The sequence below is a fragment of the Vulpes lagopus genome, chromosome 13, assembly GCF_018345385.1.
Source record: "Vulpes lagopus strain Blue_001 chromosome 13, ASM1834538v1, whole genome shotgun sequence".
In the NCBI taxonomy this organism is placed as follows: domain Eukaryota; kingdom Metazoa; phylum Chordata; class Mammalia; order Carnivora; family Canidae; genus Vulpes; species Vulpes lagopus.
In genome coordinates, this window is record NC_054836.1 from 17,806,120 (window position 1) to 17,829,152 (window position 23,033).

Genomic DNA, 23,033 nt, shown 5'->3' on the forward strand with positions numbered 1-23,033 from the left:
TGTCAGGCTCTGTGCTCAGCATGGAGTCTGCTTGAAATTCTCTCTCCCTGTCTTTCTGCCATTCCCCCAGCTTGTGTGTGCTCTTTCTCTCTCTCAAAATAAATAAACAAGATTAAAAAAAAAAAGAATTTTAAAAAAGATATTAAAATGTGCTTGTCTATCCTGGAACATACTTCTTTGAGCTCACTGCCTCTAAAACCTTCATGAACATGAATCCCCATAGGGGGCAATAGGCTATCTGTGCTTGCGATATTGTAATTTATGATTAAGAAAAAAAAAAAAAAAATATATATATATGGTTTTCATCCCTGTTTCTGGCCCAGATCTCCTAAAACCATTAGAATTTCTTAAGTTATAAGAGTGATAAAGGTGTCTTGGTATTCACACCCTTTCCAACACAGTAGAGTTTATGTTAATGAGGTGACTTACAGAAAGCATCTAAGGATGGGGGCTGGCTGCCAGGAAACCACCCATGAAGAAAGGGTTGAAACCTGCAGTCCCACACTTTGACTTCTGGGAAGGAGAAAAGGGCTGAAGGTTCAATCAATTGCAAAAGGCCAAAGATTTAATCAATCATGCCTATATAATGAAACCTCCACAAATACCTAAAAAGTGAACCAGAAAGCTTCTGTGTGCCATCGTGCTGGGCAGTAAACTTCACAAGCACAGAGGCTGCTTTTTAAGAACAGAATCTCACCTATGTATCTCTTCATCTGGCTGTTGATTTGTATCTTTCAATATCCTCTGTAATAAACTAGTAATCTACTGAGTAAACTAGCTTTCTTAGTTCTGTGAGCTACTCTAACAAATCAGTCAAAGCCAAGCAGGGGGTTGTGGAAACTCTCATTTACAGCTAGTCCATCAGAAGCACAGATAACAAGCTGGACTTGCAACTGGCAATTGATGTAGAAAGCAGTCTAAAGGATTGAGCTCTTAACCTGCGGAATCTGAGGCTGAGTAGACAGCAGAATTAAGTTGAATTCTAGCACACCCATCTGGTGTCTTGAGAATTGCTTGGCAATGTGAAGGAAAAACCCACACATTAGAATTGAGTACTAAAATCATAATGGGTAAAGAATACTGGTGCTGGTAAAGAAACAAAAAGTCAAATTTAAAAAAAAAAATCTATTTGGATAAAAAAGGATAAAGACCATATGAGCATCTCAACAGATGCAGAAAAAGCATTTGACAAAGTACAGCATCCATTCATGATAAAAACTTTCTGCAAAGTACTTCTAAGAGGGAACATACTTCAACATAATAAAGGCCTTACAGGAGGAGGGGCAAGATGGCGGAAGAGCAGGGTCCCCAAATCACCTGTCCCCACCAAATTACCTAGATAACCTTCAAATTATCCTGAAAATCTACGAATTCGGCCTGAGACTTAAAGAGAGACCAGCTGGAACGCTACAGTGAGAAGAGTTCGCGCTTCTATCAAGGTAGGAAGACGGGGGAAAAGAAATAAACAAAAGGCCTCCAAGGGGGAGGGGCCCCGCGAGTGTCCCCAGGACAGGAGAGCCCCGTCCCGGAGGAGCAGGAGCTGCACCAACCTTCCCGGGCGGAAAGGGGCCCGCAGGGAGTTAGAGCAGGACCCAGGAGGGCGGGGATGCCCTCGGGCTCCCTGGGACACTAACAGGGACCTGCGCCCCAGGGAGAGCGCCCCGAGCTCCCTAAGGGCTGCAGCGCGCACACATTGACCTGGGAGCAGATCGGAGGGGCTCGGGCGGCGGCTCCGCGGAGAGGGCTGCGCGGCTCCCGGAGCAGCTCGGAGGGGCTCGGGCGGAGGCTCTGTGGAGAGGCGGCTGTGCGGCCCGGAGGGCGAATCCAACAGCGCAGACCGGGAGCACAGGGCACCGGGACTCCCCGGCCTCCCCAAGATCCGGCCAAGATCCGCCCCTCCACCCCCCGCCCCAGGCAGAGGCCGGGAGGGCCCAGGACAGCAAGGACGCTCCTGCCCGGAGCTGAGCAGATCAGCGGCCCCGCCCCGGAGCCTCCAGGCCCCTGCAGACGGAGAGCTCCAGAGTTACTGCGGGAGCTGAATCCAGGTTTCCAGAGCTGGCACAGCCACTGGGGTTGTTCCTCCAGGGGCCTCACGGGGTAAACAGCCCCCACTGAGCCCTGTACCAGGCAGGGGGCAGAGCAGCATCCCCAAGTGCTAACACCTGAAAATCAGCACAACAGGCCCCTCCCACAGAAGACCAGCTAGATGTACAAGTTCCAGGGGAAGTCAAGGGACTTAAAGTATACAGAATCAGAAGATACTCCCCCGTGTTTTTTTTTTTTTTTTCTTTTTGATTTCTGATTGCTTCCCCCACCCTTTTTTTTTTCCACCTTTCTTTTTCTTTCTCTTTTTTTTTCTTTTTTCCTTTTTTCTTCCTTTTTTCTTTTCTTTTTCTCTTTTCTTTCCTTCTCTCTCTTTTTCTCCTTTTCCCAATACAACTTGTTTTTGGCCACTCCGCACTGAGCAAAATGACTAGAAGGAAAACCTCACCTCAAAAGAAAGAATCAGAAACAGTCCTCTCTCCCACAGAGTTACAAAATCTGGATTACAATTCAATGTCAGAAAGCCAATTCAGAAGCACTATTATACAGTTACTGGTGGCTCTAGAAAAAAGCATAAAGGACTCAAGAGACTTCATGACTGCAGAATGTAGATCCAATCAGGCAGAAATTAAAAATCAATTAAATGAGATGCAATCCAAACTAGAAGTCCTAATGACAAGGGTTAACGAGGTGGAAGAACGAGTGAGTGACATAGAAGACAAGTTGATGGCAAAGAGGGAAACTGAGGAAAAAAGAGACAGACAATTAAGAGACCATGAAGACAGATTAAGGGAAATAAACGACAGCCTGAGGAAGAAAAAGCTACGTTTAATTGGGGTTCCCGAGGACGCCGAAAGGGACAGAGGGCCAGAATATGTATTTGAACAAATCCTAGCTGAAAACTTTCCGAATCTGGGAAGGGAAACAGGCATTCAGATCCAGAAAATAGAGAGATCCCCCCCTAAAATCAATAAAAACCGTCCAACACCTCGACATTTAATAGTGAAGCTTGCAAATTCCAAAGATAAAGAGAAGATCCTTAAAGCAGCAAGAGACAAGAAATCCCTGACTTTTATGGGGAGGAATATTAGGGTAACAGCAGACCTCTCCACAGAGACCTGGCAGGCCAGAAAGGGCTGGCAGGATATATTCAGGGTCCTAAATGAGAAGAACATGCAACCAAGAATACTTTATCCAGCAAGGCTCTCATTGAAAATGGAAGGAGAGATAAAGAGCTTCCAAGACAGGCAGGAATTGAAAGAATATGTAACCTCCAAACCAGCTCTGCAAGAAATTTTAAGGGGGACTCTTAAAATTCCCCTTTAAGAAGTTCAGTGGAACAATCCACAAAAACAAGGACTGAATAGATATCATGATGACACTAAACTCATATCTGTCAATAGTAACTCTGAACGTGAACGGGCTTAATGACCCCATCAAAAGGCACAGGGTTTGAGACTGGATAAAAAAGCAGGACCCATCTATTTGCTGTCTACAAGAGACTCATTTTAGACAGAAGAACACCTACAACCTGAAAATAAAACGTTGGAGAACCATTTACCATTTAAATGGTCCTCAAAAGAAAGCAGGGGTAGCCATCCTTATATCAGATAAACTAAAATTTATCCCAAAGACTGTAGTGAGAGATGAAGAGGGACATTATCTCATGCTTAAAGGATCTATCCAACAAGAGGACTTAACAATCCTCAATATATATGCCCCGAATGTGGGAGCTGCCAAATATTTAAACCAATTAATAAGCAAAGTGAAGAAATACTTAGATAATAATACACTTATACTTGGTGACTTCAATCTAGCTCTTTCTACCCTCGATAGGTCTTCTAAGCACAACATCTCCAAAGAAACGAGAGCTTTAAATGATACACTGGACCAGATGGATTTCACAGATACCTACAGAACTTTACATCCAAACTCAACTGAATACACATTCTTCTCAAGTGCACATGGAACTTTCTCCAGAATAGACCACATACTGGGTCACAAATCGGGTCTGAACCGATACCAAAAGATTGGGATCGTCCCCTGCATATTCTCAGACCATAATGCCTTGAAATTAGAACTAAATCACAAGAAGTTTGGAAGGACCTCAAACACGTGGAGGTTAAGGACCATTCTGCTAAAAGATGAAAGGGTCAACCAGGAAATTAAGGAAAATTAAAAAGATTCATGGAAAGTAATGAGAATGAAGATACAACCGTTCAAAATCTTTGGGATGCACCAAAAGCAGTCCTAAGGGGGAAATACATCACAATACAAGCATCCATTCAAAAACTGGAAAGAACTCAAATACGAAAGCTAACTTTACACATAAAGGAGCTAGAGAAAAAACAGCAGATGGACCCTACGCCCAGCAGAAGAAGAGAGTTAATTGAAATTCGAGCAGAACTCAACGAAATCGAGACCAGAAGAACTGTGGAACAGATTAACAGAACCAGGAGTTGGTTCTTTGAAAGAATTAATAAAATAGATAAACCATTAGCCAACCTTATTAAAAAGGAGAGAGAGAAGACTCAAATTAATAAAATCATGAATGAGAAAGGAGAGATCACTACCAACACCAAGGAAATACAAACGATTTTAAAAACATATTATGAACAGCTCTATGCCAAAAAATTAGGCAATCTAGAAGAAATGGACGCATTCCTGAAAAGCCACAAACTACCAAAACTGGAACAGGAAGAAATAAAAAATCTGCCCGGCCAATAACCAGGGAGGAAATTGAAGCAGTCATCAAAAACCTCCCAAGACACAAGAGTCCAGGGCCAGATGGCTTCCCAGGGGAATTCTATCAAACGTTTAAAGAAGAAATCATACCTATTCTACTAAAGCTGTTTGGAAAGATAGAAAGAGATGGAGTACTTCCAAATTCGTTCTATGAGGCCAGCATCACCTTAATTCCGAAACCAGACAAAGACCCCACCAAAAAGGAGAATTACAGACCAATATCCCTGATGAACATGGATGCAAAAATTCTCAACAAGATACTAGCCAATAGGATCCAACAACACATTAAGAAAATTATTCACCATGACCAAGTAGGATTTATCCCCGGGACACAAGGCTGGTTCAATACTCGTAAAACAATCAATGTGATTCATCATATCAGCAAGAGAAAAACCAAGAACCATATGATCCTCTCATTAGATGCAGAGAAAGCATTTGACAAAATACAGCATCCATTCCTGATCAAAACTCTTCAGAGTGTAGGGATAGAGGGAACTTTCCTCGACATCTTAAAAGCCATCTACGAAAAGCCCACAGCAAACATCATTCTCAATGGGAGCCTTTCCCCTAAGATCAGGAACAAGACAGGGATGTCCACTCTCACCACTGCTGTTCAACATAGTTCTGGAAGTCCTCGCCTCAGCAATCAGACAACAAAAAGACATTAAAGGCATTCAAATTGGCAAAGAAGAAGTCAAACTCTCCCTCTTTGCCGATGACATGATACTCTACATAGAAAACCCAAAAGCCTCCACCCCAAGATTGCTAGAACTCATACAGCAATTTGGTAGCGTGGCAGGATACAAAATCAATGCCCAGAAATCAATGGCATTTCCATACACTAACAATGAGACTGAAGAAAGAGAAATTAAGGAGTCAATCCATTTACAATTGCACCCAAAAGCATAAGATACCTAGGAATAAACCTAACCAAAGAGGTAAAGGATCTATACCCTAAAAACTATAGAACACTTCTGAAAGAAACTGAGGAAGACACAAAGAGATGGAAAAATATTCCATGCTCATGGATTGGCAGAATTAATATTGTGAAAATGTCAATGTTACCCAGGGCAATTTACACGTTTAATGCAATCCCTATCAAAATACCATGGACTTTCTTCAGAGAGTTAGAACAAATTATTTTAAGATTTGTGTGGAATCAGAAAAGACCCCGAATAGCCAGGGGAATTTTAAAAAAGAAAACCATAGCTGGGGGCATCACAATGCCAGATTTCAGGTTGTACTACAAAGCTGTGGTCATCAAGACAGTGTGGTACTGGCACAAAAACAGACACATAGATCAATGGAACAGAATAGAGAACCCAGAAGTGGACCCTGAACTTTATGGTCAACTAATATTCGATAAAGGAGGAAAGACTATCCATTGGAAGAAAGACAGTCTCTTCAATAAATGGTGCTGGGAAAATTGGACATCCACATGCAGAAGAATGAAACTAGACCACTCTCTTACACCATACACAAAGATAAACTCAAAATGGATGAAAGATCTAAATGTGAGACAAGATTCCATCAAAATCCTAGAGGAGAACACAGGCAACACCCTTTTTTTTTTTAATTTTTTATTTATTTATGATAGTCACACAGAGAGAGAGAGAGAGAGAGGCAGGGACACAGGCAGAAGGAGAAGCAGGCTCCATGCACCGGGAGCCCGATGTGGGATTCGATCCCGGGTCTCCAGGATCGCGCCCTGGGCCAAAGGCAGGCGCCAAACCGCTGCGCCACCCAGGGATCCCGCAACACCCTTTTTTAACTCAGCCACAGTAACTTCTTGCAAGATACATACACGAAGGCAAAAGAAACAAAAGCAAAAATGAACTATTGGGACTTCATCAAGATAAGAAGCTTTTGCACAGCAAAGGATACAGTCAACAAAACTCAAAGACAACCTACAGAATGGGAGAAGATATTTGCAAATGACATATCAGATAAAGGGCTAGTTTCCAAGATCTATAAAGAACTTATTACACTCAACACCAAAGAAACAAACAATCCAATCATGAAATGGGCAAAAGACATGAAGAGAAATCTCACAGAGGAAGACATGGACATGGCCAACACGCACATGAGAAAATGCTCTGCATCACTTGCCATCAGGGAAATACAAATCAAAACCACAATGAGATACCACCTCACACCAGTGAGAATGGGAAAATTAAGAAGGCAGGAAACCACAAATGTTGGAGAGGATGCGGAGAAAAGGGAACCCTCTTACACTGTTGGTGGGAATGTGAACTGGTGCAGCCACTCTGGAAAACCGTGTGGAGATTCCTCAAAGAGTTAAAAATAGACCTGCCCTACGACCCAGCAATTGCACTGCTGGGGATTTACCCCAAAGATTCAGATGCAATGAAACGACGGGAAACCTGCACCCGGATGTTTCTAGCAGCAATGTCCACAATAGCCAAATTGTGGAAGGAGCCTCGGTGTCCATCAAAAGATGAATGGATAAAGAAGATGCGGTTTATGTATACAATGGAATATTACTCAGCCATTAGAAACGACAAATACCCACCATTTGCTTCAACGTGGATGGAACTGGAGGGTATTATGCTGAGTGAAGTAAGTCAATCGGAGAAGGACAAACAGTGTATGTCCTCATTCATTTGGGGAATATAAATAATAGTGAAAGGGAATAGAAGGGAAAGGAGAAGAAATGTGTGGAAAATATCAGAAAAGGAGACAGAACATAAAGACTCCTAACTCTGGGAAACGAACTAGGGGTGGTGGAAGGGGAGGAGGGCGGGGGGTGGGGGTGAGTGGGTGACGGGCATTGAGGGGGACACTTGTCGGGATGAGCACTGGGTGTTATTCTGTATGTTGGTAAATTGAACACCAATAAAAATTCATTTATTAAAAAAATAAAATAAAGGCCTTATATCAGTATTTGAAAAGCCCATGGTGAACATCACACTCAATGAAAGACTGAGAGCTTTTCCCCTAAGGCCAGGAACAAGATAGGGATGTTCACCCTCACCACTTTAATTCAACATAGTACTAGATGTTCTAGCCCAGCAATCAGACAACAATATCCAACAACATCCAAATTGGTAAAGAAGTAAAACTTTCACTATTTGCAGATGACAATGATACTATAAAGAAAACCCTAAAGATGCCATCAAAATTTACTAGAATCGATGAATGAATTCAATAAAGTCACAGTATACAAAACTAACATATACAAATTTGATTTGAATACAGTAATAATAAAGCAACAGAAAGTGAAATTAAGAAAACGATCCCATTCACAATTGCACCAAAACCAATAAAATATCTATGAATAATCCTAACCAAAGAGGTAAAAGACTGAAAACTATAAAATATTGATTAAAAAATTCAAGACGATGCAAAGAAATGGAAAGACATTCCATCCTCATGGGTTGGAATTACAAATATTGTTAAAATGTCTATAGTACCCAAAGCAATCTACACATTTAACACAATCCCTATCAAAATATCAGCAGCATTTTTCACAAAACTAGAATGATTCTAAAATTTGTATGGAACCACAAAAGACCCTACATGGCCAAAGCAATGTCGAAAAAGAAAAGCAAAGCTGGAGGCATCACAATTCCAGATTTTAAGCAATATTACTAAGTGGTAGTAACTAAAACAGTATGGTCTGGCATAAAAATAGACACACAGATCAATGCAATAGAACAGAAAACCCATAAATAAACCCACAATTATATGGCCAATTAATCTTTGACAAAGGAGGAATGAATATCCAATGGAAAAAAGACAGTCTCCTTCAACAATTGGTGTTGGGAAAACTGCACACACACATGCAAAAGAATTAAACTGGACCACTTTCTTTCATCATATGCAAAAATAAACTCAAAATGGACTGAAAACCTAAATGTGATACCTAAAACCATAAAAATCCTTAAAGAAAAAAAAATCCTTAGAGCAAAGGCAGTAATTTTGCTGATGTCGTTCTATGCTATATGCTTCTACATGTATCTCCCTAGAGAAGGGAAATAAAAGCAAAAATAAACTTTTGGGACTACATCAAAATAAAAAGCTTCTGCACAGTGAAGGAAACAATCAACAAAATTAAAAGGCAACCTACTGAATGGGAGAAGATATTTGCAAATAACACATCTGATAAAGAGTTAGTATCCAAAATATATAAAGGATAGAACTCAATACCCCAAAAACAAATAATTCAATTAAAAAATGGGCAGAGGGCAGCCCTGGTGGCGCACCGGTTTAGCGCTGCCTGCAGTTCAGGGTGTAATCCTGGAGACCCTGGATCGAGTCCCATGTCAGGCTCTCTGTATGATGCCTGCTTCTCCTTCTGCCTGTGTCTCTGCCTCTCTGTCTCTATGAATAAATAAATAAAACCTTTTAAAAAAAATGGGCAGAAGGGGCACCTGCATGGCCCAGTCCATTAAGCATCTGCTTTCAGCTCAGGTCATGATCCCAGGGTTCTGGGATCAAGCCCCACATTGGACTCCCTGCTCAGTGGGGAGTCTGCTTCTCTCTCTCCCTCTGCTGCTCCCCCTGCTTGTGCTCTTCTCGCTGTCAAATAATTAAAATATTTTAAAAAATGGGCAGAAGACATGAACACACATTTCTAAGACATACATGTGGGAAACAGACACATGAAAAGATGCCCAACATCACTCATCATCAGGGAAATGCAAATCAAAACTGCAATGAGGTATCGCCTCACACCTGAGAAAAAGTATTGACAAGGATGTGAAGAAAAGGAACCCTCTTGCACTGTTGGTGGGAATGAAAACTGGTGCAACCACTGTGGAAAACTACCATTTTTTGGAAGTTCTTCAAAAAACTAAAAGTAGAACTACCCTATGATCCAGTGATCACACTACTCTGTATTTACCCCTGAAAAACAAAAACACTAGTTCAAAGGGATACATGCACCCCTATGTTTATGGCAGCATTATTTATAATAGTTGAATTATGGAAGCAGCCCAAGTGCCCATCAACAGATGGATAAATATGTGGTGTATACACACACACACACACACACACACACACACACACACACACAGAAACATAACTCAGCCATAAGAAAGAATGAAATTTTGCCATTTGCAACAATATGGATAGAGGTAGAGAGTATAATGCTAAGCAAAATACATCAGAGAAAGGCAAATATCATATGATTTCATTCATACATGGAATTTAAGAAACAAAACAAATGAACAAAGGGAAAAAAAGAGAGACAAACCAAGAAATACTCTTAACTACAGAGAAAAAACTGAGGGTTACAAGAGGGAAGGTGGGGGGGGATGAGTGAAATACGTGACAGGTACACTTATGATGAAAAAATACATATATTCATAAATCTATTTGCATTTCTCAATAAATGCTCTTTCTTATTAAAAAGAAATGTTTAAGAAAGCTAACTGTGTAATGGATGTGCTCTATTAACTTGATTGTGGTAAATACTTCACAATGTATATATAAATTATATTGTACACTTTAAATATACACAACTTTGTCAATCACACCGCAATAAACTGAAAAAAATTCTAATGTCCATGATGTATTTACAGATTTCACCAATGGGAAATGAAGCAGTTTAGAATTTGTTTTTGTTTTTTTTTTCCTTTTGGATGGAATAACAAAATTTTAGTAATTAAAAAAAAATGTTTTCCAAAAACCCTTGCAAAGAGCATAGTAACATTTCAGATTGTTATAAAGGGAAACTGTGCATCTAAGCACAAAATGCACCAAATGTCACCTTTTAAATATTTGTAAGTATAAGTTTAAGGCCATAAATCATTAATAAAATTAAAAAACGAGGGGAGCCTGGGTGGCTCAGTCAGTTGGGTGTCCAACTCTTGATCTCAGCTCAGGTCTTGATCTCAGGGTCATGAGTTCAAGCCCTGCAGTGGCTCCACACCTACTATAAATAAATGTAATTTATTAAATACATAAATAAAATAAAATTGAAAAATGGTTTATATAAAGAGGGACACATCTCAACAATCTTCACAAGTAGTATTACCTGATTAGGCGGTTGAATATGTTGGACACACTGAAATATGTGAATTCCTTGAGCGGAGACAAGCCAAGGATGCAGAGAATGTTGAGACTGGCTTGTGGCAATCACTGCAACCAAACTTCCCATGGAAATAAACTCTTTCATCATATCACTCAAAGCTAGAATTAAGCAATACAGCATAAAAGCTTAGTGACTAGAAACAGATTTAAAAATTATATAGTCATTAAAAACAATGATAACCTAAAGTCGAGCTTTTAGGTGGAGTACAAAGTCCCACTCACTGCCACTGATTGAGGACCTAATATCAGCCCCACTCTAACCAAGTACTGTCAACTGAGTCTATACACTCAAAACAATGCCTCAGTGGTTTAGGGTTAGGACAAACAGGAGTCTCTGAAATAAACACAGGAGGGTGATAAAATTCCGTATCGTGCTCTGATTAGGCAAAACACAGTTCCTATTCCTATGAATTCCTGAACAATCTCCTTCCACCCTAGGTCTTGGCAGGTTTGGTTGTTAGGGTCAGAACTGAAACGGGCATTAATAATGTATATCTGTGTCCCGACCTAGAAATTTGCAGCATTCCATTAAACACTACACAATTTTGCAGATCCTACAGGATTCAAACTGTGAGACAAACATGAGTTTCTAATAATGCAAGGCACGGCAGTTGCATTTCCTATCTGTTCCAGCTCTCGAGAAGCTTCAGGCAGCTTACCTGCTGTCTAGCACTCTACCCCAGCTCTCTCTGTGAATTCTAAACTCCAGTTGTGTATTCACTAACATACCACCATTTCTCCTAGCTCTGTGCCTTTGCCTGGGGATCACACTTTCTTTGCTTCTTCATTAACATGAAGCCGCTTCATGCTAACTTCTACTCCTCCATCAAAATTCAGAGAATTTCAGTCATCAACTTCCCACCAAAAGCTTTCTCTGTTACTCCTTACCTGCCCCTCACAGGTCCCTGAGGGTGTGCTCCTATGGTGCCCTGTGTACACTTCTGGCAAAACATATCCCACCACCTCCTAGTTGTGCCACCTTGGTCAAATTACTTAATCTTTGAACTTCCATTTATTCATCCATAAAAACACAATATTTGCACATAGAGTACAAAAACAGACCCTAGCCCAGGAAAGGCACTCAACACATGGTTGCTACCATTATTACTCTCAGTATTGTCCTAAAACTGTCTACTTTTCTTTCCGGTCCTAGACTTTGAGGATACAGGCTGTGCATAAGCATTAGACAAATATTTGTCAAATGAACAAAGCCAGAGTAAATCTGCACAATAAAGCAATTTCTAATAAGCATATGAGAAGGAAAAGACTCCAAAAGACAAATCATGATGTTGCAGAATTTTCACACTGCTCCTATCTACCAATTTTACTAACATGGAAGCCTCAAAAGCAACACGTAACAGCATTTTCTGAAGAAGGTAGATTTTATCATGAAGACTAAAATGGTCATCTAACCAAAGAAAAAAAGGCCCACAGCCTCAGGTGGACGTGTCACCATTACCATGTGCAAGCCGCTGGCTTTGCACAGCCTCAGGGCCATGCTCATGCTCTGGAGCAGCAGGCACACCCACAATGAGGTCGAGGTCATCCAGCAGAATCACAGAAGGCTGCCTCCATGTCGCCTCGGAGAAAGCCAGCTCCACAGTTTTCTGTATGTTTTCAAGCCTTTTTCCTTAATATGCAAGAAATAAAACGGGTTTTAATGTTAATTCAAGGTTGGTAAGTTCAGGCTGCCTATTGAGAGCATTAGAAAAGCTCAATATTGATTTAACTATGAAACTTTGAGTCCTATTCTGTTAATATACCAATCACTAAAATTTATTAATCACTACCCTTGGTTACCATTTTTAACCAAATAGAGGATAATATAAGCATTAAAGACCTAAAAAGTACCAAAGTGTATATGGTAAATTATACTTCTTCTCTTCGCTGTCCATGGCCACCCTCTCCCCATCCCCCTGACCCCCAAGATTCTGCAGCAGTGCAAGGATCCTTTGTACCCATAGAATATACCTTAGATATGAATTTTCTCAGAATGGTCTAAGTTGGCATTTCCAGGAATAGAGTCTACAGAGTTTTGGCTAGGAAAAAAAAAGGAGGAGGCCTCCATCAAGTATGGAGAGTTTAAAAAGTTTTGCTAAAAATATTAGAAAGCCAAAGATGTATAATTTCAATAACAGAAAAATTAAAGAAAAATTAGGTATGTTAGATTAACAGCATTAAATAACATTTCTGTCTTTCTAGCAAAAAAAGGGGGGGGGTTATGTAGAGTATTATCATATTCATACCTCGTAAAGCTTTACAGCCAACCACCTCCACGTGGGCATCCAATGTGTCAGATGCTTCTTTACAGATTGCCTTGGCTAAAGTTGATTTTCCACTGCCCTAAAAAACAATTGCTTCATAAGCAATATATCCAATCAAAGAAATAGCTTCTGTTACTATGGCAATCACCAAGACTCAGCCTCACCAATCAAGTATACACCACACAGTGTCCTATGTCAGTTATATCTCAATAAAGCCAGGGGTAAAAGAAAACAACAACAACAAAAAACCACCTCACATCCCTGGACCTCTAGGATCATTTATGGTGGGTAACATTTGGTATAAAGTAAAGTAATAGGAAGGAGTGAAAACCTGGACTCAGTAAGTTTTAAGAGCACTGCAGGATAAGTGGGAAGGAATTAGTTCCTAAATATGTATTCAAGTCTATAAAAACAAAATGAAACAAAAATAAATTAAAAAATAAAATTAAAAAAACCAAAACTCATAATATTCTGCAAAGAAACCAGGAGGCTCCAGTTTCCTAGCCTGAATAGAAGGATTCTAGTAGTATAGAAACAGAGGCAAGGTTAACAGACAACCCAATCTCAGGAATATTAGCCCCCCAAAAAGGGGCATTTCCCACTCCAATTCCAATCTCAGTTGGCACTGATGCTAAAAATAATAAATTGCTTTGAGAAAGTAAAAAATGTATATACCAGTCTAGCTGCTATGTGAGAAATGCAGGTGTTACTAAAATATGGCTTTTCTTTTAAGCTGTTAGAAGCTAGATGTATCTGATGTTTGTTACAGGGCATAGATAGAAAATAAACATCTCATTTATTTTTACAATTTGTTAAAAAAATCATTAATACTTAAATCTTTTACCTTTAAAACAGGCAATGCTCCGTTACTTACTAGAAGGGAATAATGTGAACATTAAATACATTTTCTAGAGAAGTGAAACCTACTCCTATTTAATTTCAATTATTTTTAATGGAAAACATTTACTACTCACTTCCCTATTATCTTAAATTAGCTGTAATTTTAATTCAGTTTCTTGGTCATTTACAGTGTTACTGTGACCACCAATTAGTGAACCATGTAGCCCTCAGCGGCCCTTAAGGTGGATAGAACTGCTTATTTTTATATTAAGTGGCTCCAGACTATAGGGTTTGACCCAATGTGTTTTTTTTCTAGTAAAGCTTTATTTTTTCCCTGGTTTATAAAATAATATGCAGAAAATACAAAATAAATACTTAGCAGAGAAAGGTAAAACATTTTGTCATGATGATAACCACAGTCAATTGTTTCGATGTATCATCCTTCCAGACACCCGACACACATTTTATGTAAACTTATGAAGATTTATGTGAGTTCATGACAAATCACTGTCCTCTTTATCAACAAATATGGAGCCGCATCAACTGCCCAGCACGCTGCTGCTGTGGGATGTACTAGACTCTAACAGGTTCAATAAACCATCCAGATGTGTATTAGTGCTGTTTCCAATTTTAACTATTATAAGTAAAACTAAAATAAATATCCATACACTTGTTTACTTATTTGTCAGATTATACCTTCATAATCAATTTCTAGGAGTGGAATTACCATATCAAAAGGTACACATTTAAAATTCTGCTGAACTTGGGATGCCTGGGTGGCTCAGCGGTTGAGTGCCTGCCTTCGGCCCAGGGCAAGATCCTGGAGACCTGGGATCGAGTCCCACATCGGGCTCCTTGCATGGAGCCTGCTTCTCCCTCTGCCTGTGTCTCTGCCTCTCTCATGATTAAAAAAATAAAAAATAAAATAAAATTCTGCTGAACCTGTTATAATGTCCCCTAGAGAGGTTGAACATAGGTAGGTTTTTAGTTTTAATTTTTAACGATTTTTAAAAAATTATTTGCAATAGAGAGTGTAAGAGAGAAAACAAGCATGACCAGGAGAGGAGTAGAAAGAGAAGCAGACTCCCTGCTGATCAGGGAGCTAACGGGACTCGATCCCAGGACCCCAGGATCATGACCTGAGTTGAATGCAGACATTTAACCGACTGAGCCACCCAGGGGACCTATAGTTCTTTTACTTTAAGTTTTCTCCCTCAGTGTACTATTATTTCTTACTGTTGTTGCTTTGTCTAGCTTTAAGAGCCCTACACCAGTTCCAATATTTTTTTTTTTCAGCACCATGGGCTGGAAAAATAGCCAAGGTTGTTATACAAAGTCTGAAATTTGGCAGGTACTTAACAAATACTACCATCATTATAGCTTACAGAGTGTCATTTACATTTAAAGTCAATGGGCTCCAGACATCCCTGGCTGCCTCAGTCAATGGAGCATGCAACTCTTGATCTCAGGTTCATGAGTTCAAGCCCCATGTTGGATGTAGAGATTTCTTAAAAATAAAAATCTTTAGAAAATAAAAATTTAAAAAACCCTAAAGTCCATGCACTCCAAAGAATAAAGAAATTAAGGTGCTGAGATAGAGATCCTCTGTCATAGTCATTTTGCCTAGTTGAGGGCCTTTTCCTCACATAAAGTAATTCACATTTGTATAATAGCACTTTTCAGTTGACAAAGTGCTTTCACGTATATTATTTTCCTTAAGTGAGGTTACTCCTATGGAGGTAGGTAAGACACCAAAAACCTGCCTGAGGTCATGGCCCGTAAGTACATGACAGAGGTGGGACTCAAATCCAGGTCTTCTCTGCTTGTTCTTCCTATTAACCAGGCCACCCGTAGGTGAGATGAGAAGTCTGGTTTCTGAGTCAATACTGCTTTTTCCAAAAAAAAATACTCTACCATGATGATACAGTTTGAAATCTGACATAGCAAATCTAGAAACTACATACAATGCATATTAATTGTATATTTCACCAGCCTTCCATACCTGTGATAAATGCCACTTGATCACTGTATACAATTCTTTATATACACTGGTTGATTTGATTTGCTAATATTCTGTTGAAGACTTCTGCATCTATGTTCATGAGAGGTTGGTCTGTAGTCTTCTTGTCTCATAATGCCTTTGTCTGGTTTTGGATTAGGGTGATGCTGGCCTCACAGGATGATTAGGAAGCATTCATTTTGCATCTATCTTCTGAAACAGGTTGTAGAAAACTGATGTAATTTCTTTCTTATATATTTGATAGAATACACCAATGAACCTATCTGGGCCTAGTGCTTTGTTTTATGAGGCTATTAATTATTGATTCAATTTCTTTACTAGATAAAGATCTTTTTATATCATCTATTTCTTCTTGTGTGAGTTTTGAGAACTTGTGTCTTTCAAGGAATTGGTCCATTCATCTAAGATGGTTATCAAATTTGTGAACATAGAGTTGTCTATGACTATTACTACCTTATGATCCTTTTAATGTTTATGGGATCTATAGTGATGTCCTCTCTTTGATTTCTGATATTACTAATTTGTCTTTTTTTTTTTTTTCTTAGACTGGCTAGAGGCTTATCAATTTTATTGATCTTTTCAAAGCAGCAGCTTTTGATTTCACTTATTTTCTCATTTCACTGATTTCTGCTCTAATTCTTATTATTTCTTTCCTTCGGGTTACATTGGATTTCATTTGCTCTTCTTTTTCTAGTTTCCTATGGGGAAGCTTAGATTATTGGAGTAGTTGCCATATTTTAAGTAAGAATCAGACAGAAGAAAGCAACTGGGCTCATTATTGGAAGAAAAGAGTTATTTTACTAGAGTTGAAAGTGAATGGAATTGGAAAAGCCTTAAAAATTTTGAAATGAATACAAGAAACAAGGACTCATAAAGACCACACAGTACCCCTGAAAACAATACTGCATTGGCAGAGAATAAAACCGTAAGCCCTTTAAGAGGGCAGGAAAACTCCAGCAAAACTGATGAAGATTAAAAAGAGAAAAGACACAAATCACGAAGATCAGGAAATGACACAACAGATTCCACAGCCATTCCGAGGATAATAAAAAGAATACTATCAACAACTTTATGCTCATAAATTTGACAACTTAGGAGAAGTAAACTGATTCCTTGAAATTACAAACTACTAAATATCTGCCAAGATAAAATACATAATTAAGGAAATTTAACTTTATAATTAAAAAGTTGAAGGTGAAGAAATCTCCATGCCCAGATAGTTTCACTGGAGATTTTACCAAACATTAAAGGAATAATGAACACCAATTTTAGATAATCTCTTCCAGAAAACAGAACAGGAAGGAATACTTCTCAACTCATTTTATGAGGCCAGAATTACCCTGATAGCAAAACTAGACAAAGACAATACAAAATCAGAAAACTACAGGCTAATTTTGCTCATGAATTTAGATGTAAAAATCTTCAACAGAATATTAGCAAACTGAATGAGTGAATGAATATTAGCAAACAATGGACTGCGTGTCTGGCTCAGTCAGAAAAGCCTGGAACTCTTGATCTCGGGATTGTGATTTCAAACACCATGTTGGTTGTACAGTTTACATAAATGAATAAATGGATGAATGAATTAATTAATTTTAAAAACTGGGGCGTATGAGTGGCTCAGTGGGTTAAGTGTCCGACTCTTGGTTTTGGCTCAGGTCATAATCTCAGGGTTGTGACACTGATTCCCATGTTGGGCTCCCCACTATGTGGGAAGTCTCCTTCTCTCCTTCTGCCATGTCCCCCATTCATATTTCTCTCCCTCAAATAATCCTTAAAAAACCCCAAGACTTAAAAAAAAAAAAGACTATTAGCAAACAAACTCAGTAATGTATACAAAGAATAACACACCACAACCAAGTGGAATTTATTACAGATATGCAAGGCTGGTTCAACATTTGAAAATCAATTAACCCTATCAATATCCTAAAACACAAAAATCATACTTGTTATCAATTGGTACAGAAAAAAAAAAGGCAGGGAGCATGTCACCTTATTCATCGCCACTTTCTAAATTTCCAAAGTAAATAAAGCCTTCCTATACCTTGTATTAACAACCCTATATGACAGATGATCAAAACCCAAAGAGAGAAAAATAAAAGTGATTAGTGAAATGTGCTCATTTTAACCACATACCTTTCCTCCTGTGAATAAAAGGGCTCCATTTCTAAGTCCCGCCACTAGGGACATCAGCTGTCGAGACAAAGGGCGTCCCAGGAGGCTATGGGTGATGTGTTCCAGGGAAGATACACCTAAGGAATTCACTCCTCTGCAAAATATATACATTGTTGCAGGATAAAACACGAAGCAGGATAAAATCCAGTTGTAAAAAATTCTGAAACTTTCCTTCCCAGGCTAGTTAATGATTTTTAAAAAGAGTAAAATGTGGAAATTTTCCCTTACTTCAAAGTATACTGGATTAATGCCAAATCTGAGTTACATCTTTTAAAATTAGTTTTCCTAATTTCAAACCTGTTCAGTAACCAGAAGTTTTGTGTTAACAGGACATCTTAAGAAATTTGTCTTAACACACAAACATTCCTCTCAAAATGAATTTTGGTTTGTTAATCAACATAATCACAAATGAGTATGTCTGAAGTATTAGAATAATTGAAGACTTATTTCCTCTTAAAACTTTAACCTTTGAAATCCAGTTTCAATTTGTAGATTATACAGCACGAACATCAACCTACTTCCTGACTCTAGCACTTTATTTCTGATAATAAATATAAATTCCTAAAATCGGAGTCTGAAAAGATTTTACTTTCAACATGAACAGTATGCTGTATTTAAACACTGTTACTTTATGGTTTAATCTCTTTACTAGAACATTGATAGTGATATGATTACAGGAAATCCAATCACTACACTACAACTACTAAAAGCTTTGGTGAAGAATTCTAAGATGTAATGTTTATATGTGATTCTCATATTGCATAAGAGATAAAGAAATTAAAAGAAGGTTCTTTTCCGATTTGTTTGGTTTTAAAGTTGCGGAAAACACAAATAATCCCAATTAGTACATTAATAAGATAGTTGAAGGAATAACTTAATTTGAAATATTTTTAAAAAAAAATTTTTTTTTAAATTTATTTATGATAGTCACACAGAGAGAAAGAGAGAGACAGAGACATAGGCAGAGGGAGAAGCAGGCTCCACGCACCAGGAGCCCGACGTGGGACTCGATCCCAGGTCTCCAGGATCGCGCCCTGGGCCAAAGGCAGGCGCCAAACCGCTGCGCCACCCAGGGATCCCTATTTGAAATATTTTTAAACACTCAAGTGTTTTTGGATTTAATTTTTAAAATAAATGTATTTAAAAAATAAAATAAAATAAATGTATTAACTCTAAGAATTACTGTTTTATTCAAGCACATATCATCCAAGTCCTATCCAGTTCTTCCTTCTCATAAATCAAATCTCAAAGCAAAATTTCTAATAAGCTTCAGACTTTTATGTAGTTATCTAAGAAGACAAGGCAAATTACTAAGTGGGGTGTGAAAATAAAAACAATCCTTGAAACAGTATCTACTAATGATTAAGATTAGTCAATGGCATTAACATCTACTTTAATGTTTACACATAAAAATCCTGTCAGAGATCATGTCAAACATGACTGTAAACATACTTGTTTGGCTGTAACTTCTTACCCCAAGCAGTTCAGCTTTAAAAAAGGAAGAATAAAGTCAATTTCCTCACTGTTTTCTTCTTTTACCATAGGATCTAGAAGGACCTACAGTAGCAAGGAAAAATCAGTTTTACATTTCAAAGTTACATCTTTGGCCTGTTTTTCTCAGGTCCCAGGAAACTGAATTATAGATTCTGTTACACAGAGAGAAAAAGCACATTGTACATGCAAGATCATTACTTAAAATAGCCTTGACAACAGTAATTTACTCAACCAAGGAACATAAATATTTATAGTCAACAAAGAGTAAAGAATGTCATCTCTTCCATACAGTTTACAGATACACCTTTATTTGCAATTTTGATTTGTGTCCTATTTACTCTTCATGATTCTTATATTTCCATCTCCTCTGAATGGCATTCCTTCAATTTTATCTCAAAAGTAGAGAGGCCAAATGTCTAGTTCCCAACCATTCAAATTCTAAAACGACTAGAGCATCTTCAATTCTATAACAAGAAGAGGGAATATCCTAACTAAAACATAATATTCTAAAAAGAGTTGTAAAATCCTTCTAGAAGAAAAATGATCTGATATTTGTGAAGAGTTGAGAATTCAAGAACTGCCAAAAAAAAAAAGAACTGCCAAAATAATATGGGTTATCGTTCTAATACTAAAATAATTTGAAATCATGATCCACTTGCCAGTTAACACAATCAATTCCATTCTTGAAACTTAATTGTGCATTGATTTTAAGTTTAGGGTAGATCAAATTGTTTAGAGAAGTTAAAGAGACTATATAATAAAATATTTTAAATCAAGTTATTCCTTACTCTTATCAATCATGTTTCTAATACACTTTTAAGGTGCAAAGTCTTACAGGTAAACTCATACTTTATTATCAATTCAATGTGACAAATATTATCTCATTAAATATTCAATAGTATGTGATTACTTGTATTGTGGTCTTCCGCAGCAGATTGGTACTCAACAAAAAAATGTTTTCTTTGTCTTTTTCCCAAGAATGAACTACATTTAGAGAAAACTCCTTTAACCCTATCAAAAAAAAAAAGTAATAAATGTAGAGTTAGCACTGAAACCGAGATGAAATAATTTAAGATTTAAATTTATTTAAGTTTAAATAAAGGCATTCTTCTATAGTAAAATCTACCGTTTACTTATCATTATGTTTCCTGTTCACACATATTACAGTCGGAAAAACAATGAAAAACTTTATGACTTCTTCAATAGGAAAAATATCAAAATAAAATTTACCCACCATCTTTCATTCTCAGCTTAATATGTTCTTCCTCTGATATTATCAAAGGAAGTGTGGTAGTAGTACACTGCTGTAGCCATGAAGAGAACACAGTTTTTACTTCTTCTTCACTTACATCTTTAGGCTGCCAGAGAAAAGGGAAGAACAATAATGAATTATCCTACTACCTAACTGCATGTTAACATCCTTAGCTTAATATCTTATCTTGCTAATAATATATAAACCTGGATACAGCTGATGGACCTTAAACTAGCCTCTTAAACTCTGAGCCTTGCTCACCTCATGTGAGAACTGTAAGATGGTGTCATTAGTAGGAAACTAGTCAATTACGTAAATCACAGTATATACCCAATCTGCACCAGTTTGGCACATATGCTAGTAGTTCAAGATGCAACCAGCCTAGCACGACCATTTATTATCTGTGTGACGGTGGGCAAATTAATAAAACTCTCTGAACCTCAGTTTTTATAACAAATAAACATTTATCAGAAGTGGTGAAGTTTTAAACCCTCCTTATCTCATGACCAATGATACACATACCATAATTTGGCTCACTGGGTAACCATTCCAATCCATTCTCCCTTGCCTCCCTGCATTAGAGGTGGGGAAAAAAAAAAGCTTAATTCCCAGCCTGGGAGAGGGAGGGACGGAGAGAGAGGGGGAGAGGGGGAGAGAAAAGGGGAGAGGGGGAGGCGCAGGGAGAGGGAGAGAGAGAATGAGAATATGAATATGCACGTATGTGTGCCTGCAATCAGTAATCGTTGGGAAGGGCTACTCTTCCTAATTAAAAGGTAGAGAAACCTTGCAAGAAGGCTTTTGCTTTGTGCCTTCTGCTGCCAAGAATGCATATGTGATGCCTATTAGTACAGTGCATGCTTTGCATCTCAGAGGAAGAAAGTTACAGGCTAATGATGGCAGCTAGACCAAAGGAGCCTAGATCCCTGATTAACCACCTATGAGTGCCTCCAAACTTCTCTGTACATGAGAAAAATAAATTCTTTATAAGTTCATTTTCTTTTCTGTTAAGCAGGCCACAGTGCTGAGATACTAAGTACAATGTTAATAAACTGTTCCAAAGGTATGAAGAGATTCTAAGAAAAACACTATTAATTTTTAAAGTTTTTAAAATCAGAATTGTTTTTAAAACCCACTTGAAGCTAAAAACGGGATTAACCAAAAATTCATGTAGGGAAAATAATATCTGCCTAGGAAAGTAAAAACCTCTTCATTCCACCATTTCTCAACTGGTCCATTTCTGTTCTCTCTTCATCCAGAGTCAAGCTTAGCTCTGTTGATTAAGTTCAGTTTAGAACCTGATCACTAGAAAAAGCAGGCTAAACTAAGTACAGGCATTGCTCTTGCATTCTTAAAGATGACAAATAGTCTGTTACTTCCTTGGGTATTACTGGGCAATGGGATTAAAGACCTAAAGGAAGGGTGCCTGGCTCGCTCAGTCAGGAGAGCAAGTTACTCTTGTTCTCTGGGTCCTGAGTTGAGCCCCACGTGCAAGGTAGAGTTTACTTAAAAAAAAAAAAAAAAAAGGGATCCCTGGGTGGCGCAGCGGTTTGGCGCCCGCCTTTGGCCCAGGGCGCGATCCTGGAGACCCGGGATCGAATCCCACATCAGGCTCCCAGTGCATGGAGCCTGCTTCTCCCTCTGCCTGTGTCTCTGCCTCTCTCTCTCTCTGTATGACTATCATAAATAAATAAATAAAAATTAAAAAAAAAAAATCAAAATGTGAAGAACCAAACATTCTTATGTCCTAAGACATATAATCAGCCCAGAGAAACCTGCCAATGTCTTGAAGCTTCCATTAAAATATGCAACTTGGGGGCACCTGGGTGGCTCAGTGGTTGAGCATCTGCCTTTAGCTCGGGTTGTGATCCCAGGGTCCTGGGATCGAGACCCACATTAGGCTCCTCATGGGAACCTGCTTCTCTCTCCACCTATGTCTCTGCCTCTTTCTGTCTCTCATGAATAAATAAATAAAAATCTTTAAAAAAAAAAAAGGCAATTCTGTAGTAATATCCTATTACTGAGACAAAAAAAGTCTAACGACTAGGGGCCACATGTTTTTGTACATGAGACCTATTTTTTTTCATGAGACCTAATTTTTGAAAAATACCAAGATTAACTCAAAAGTTGAAAGTAGAAATCACTG

The 23,033-nt window shown here is 38.4% G+C and overlaps 1 protein-coding gene across 2 annotated transcripts in view; it reads right to left on the reverse strand.

Annotated features, from left to right (window-relative positions):
- The window catches only part of PEX1 (peroxisomal biogenesis factor 1), a 48,006-nt gene that overhangs the window by 12,796 nt on the left and 12,177 nt on the right, over nt 1-23,033 (reverse strand). For both annotated transcript variants that reach the window (XM_041727881.1, XM_041727882.1), the window contains exons 7-13: nt 20,873-20,996; nt 20,549-20,649; nt 19,619-19,701; nt 18,106-18,238; nt 13,092-13,188; nt 12,305-12,475; nt 10,790-10,944 (exon numbers count right to left, since the gene is read on the reverse strand). In XM_041727881.1, coding sequence (XP_041583815.1) covers nt 10,790-10,944; nt 12,305-12,475; nt 13,092-13,188; nt 18,106-18,238; nt 19,619-19,701; nt 20,549-20,649; nt 20,873-20,996 — 864 coding nt within the window. The remainder of the gene's footprint in view (nt 1-10,789; nt 10,945-12,304; nt 12,476-13,091; nt 13,189-18,105; nt 18,239-19,618; nt 19,702-20,548; nt 20,650-20,872; nt 20,997-23,033) is intronic.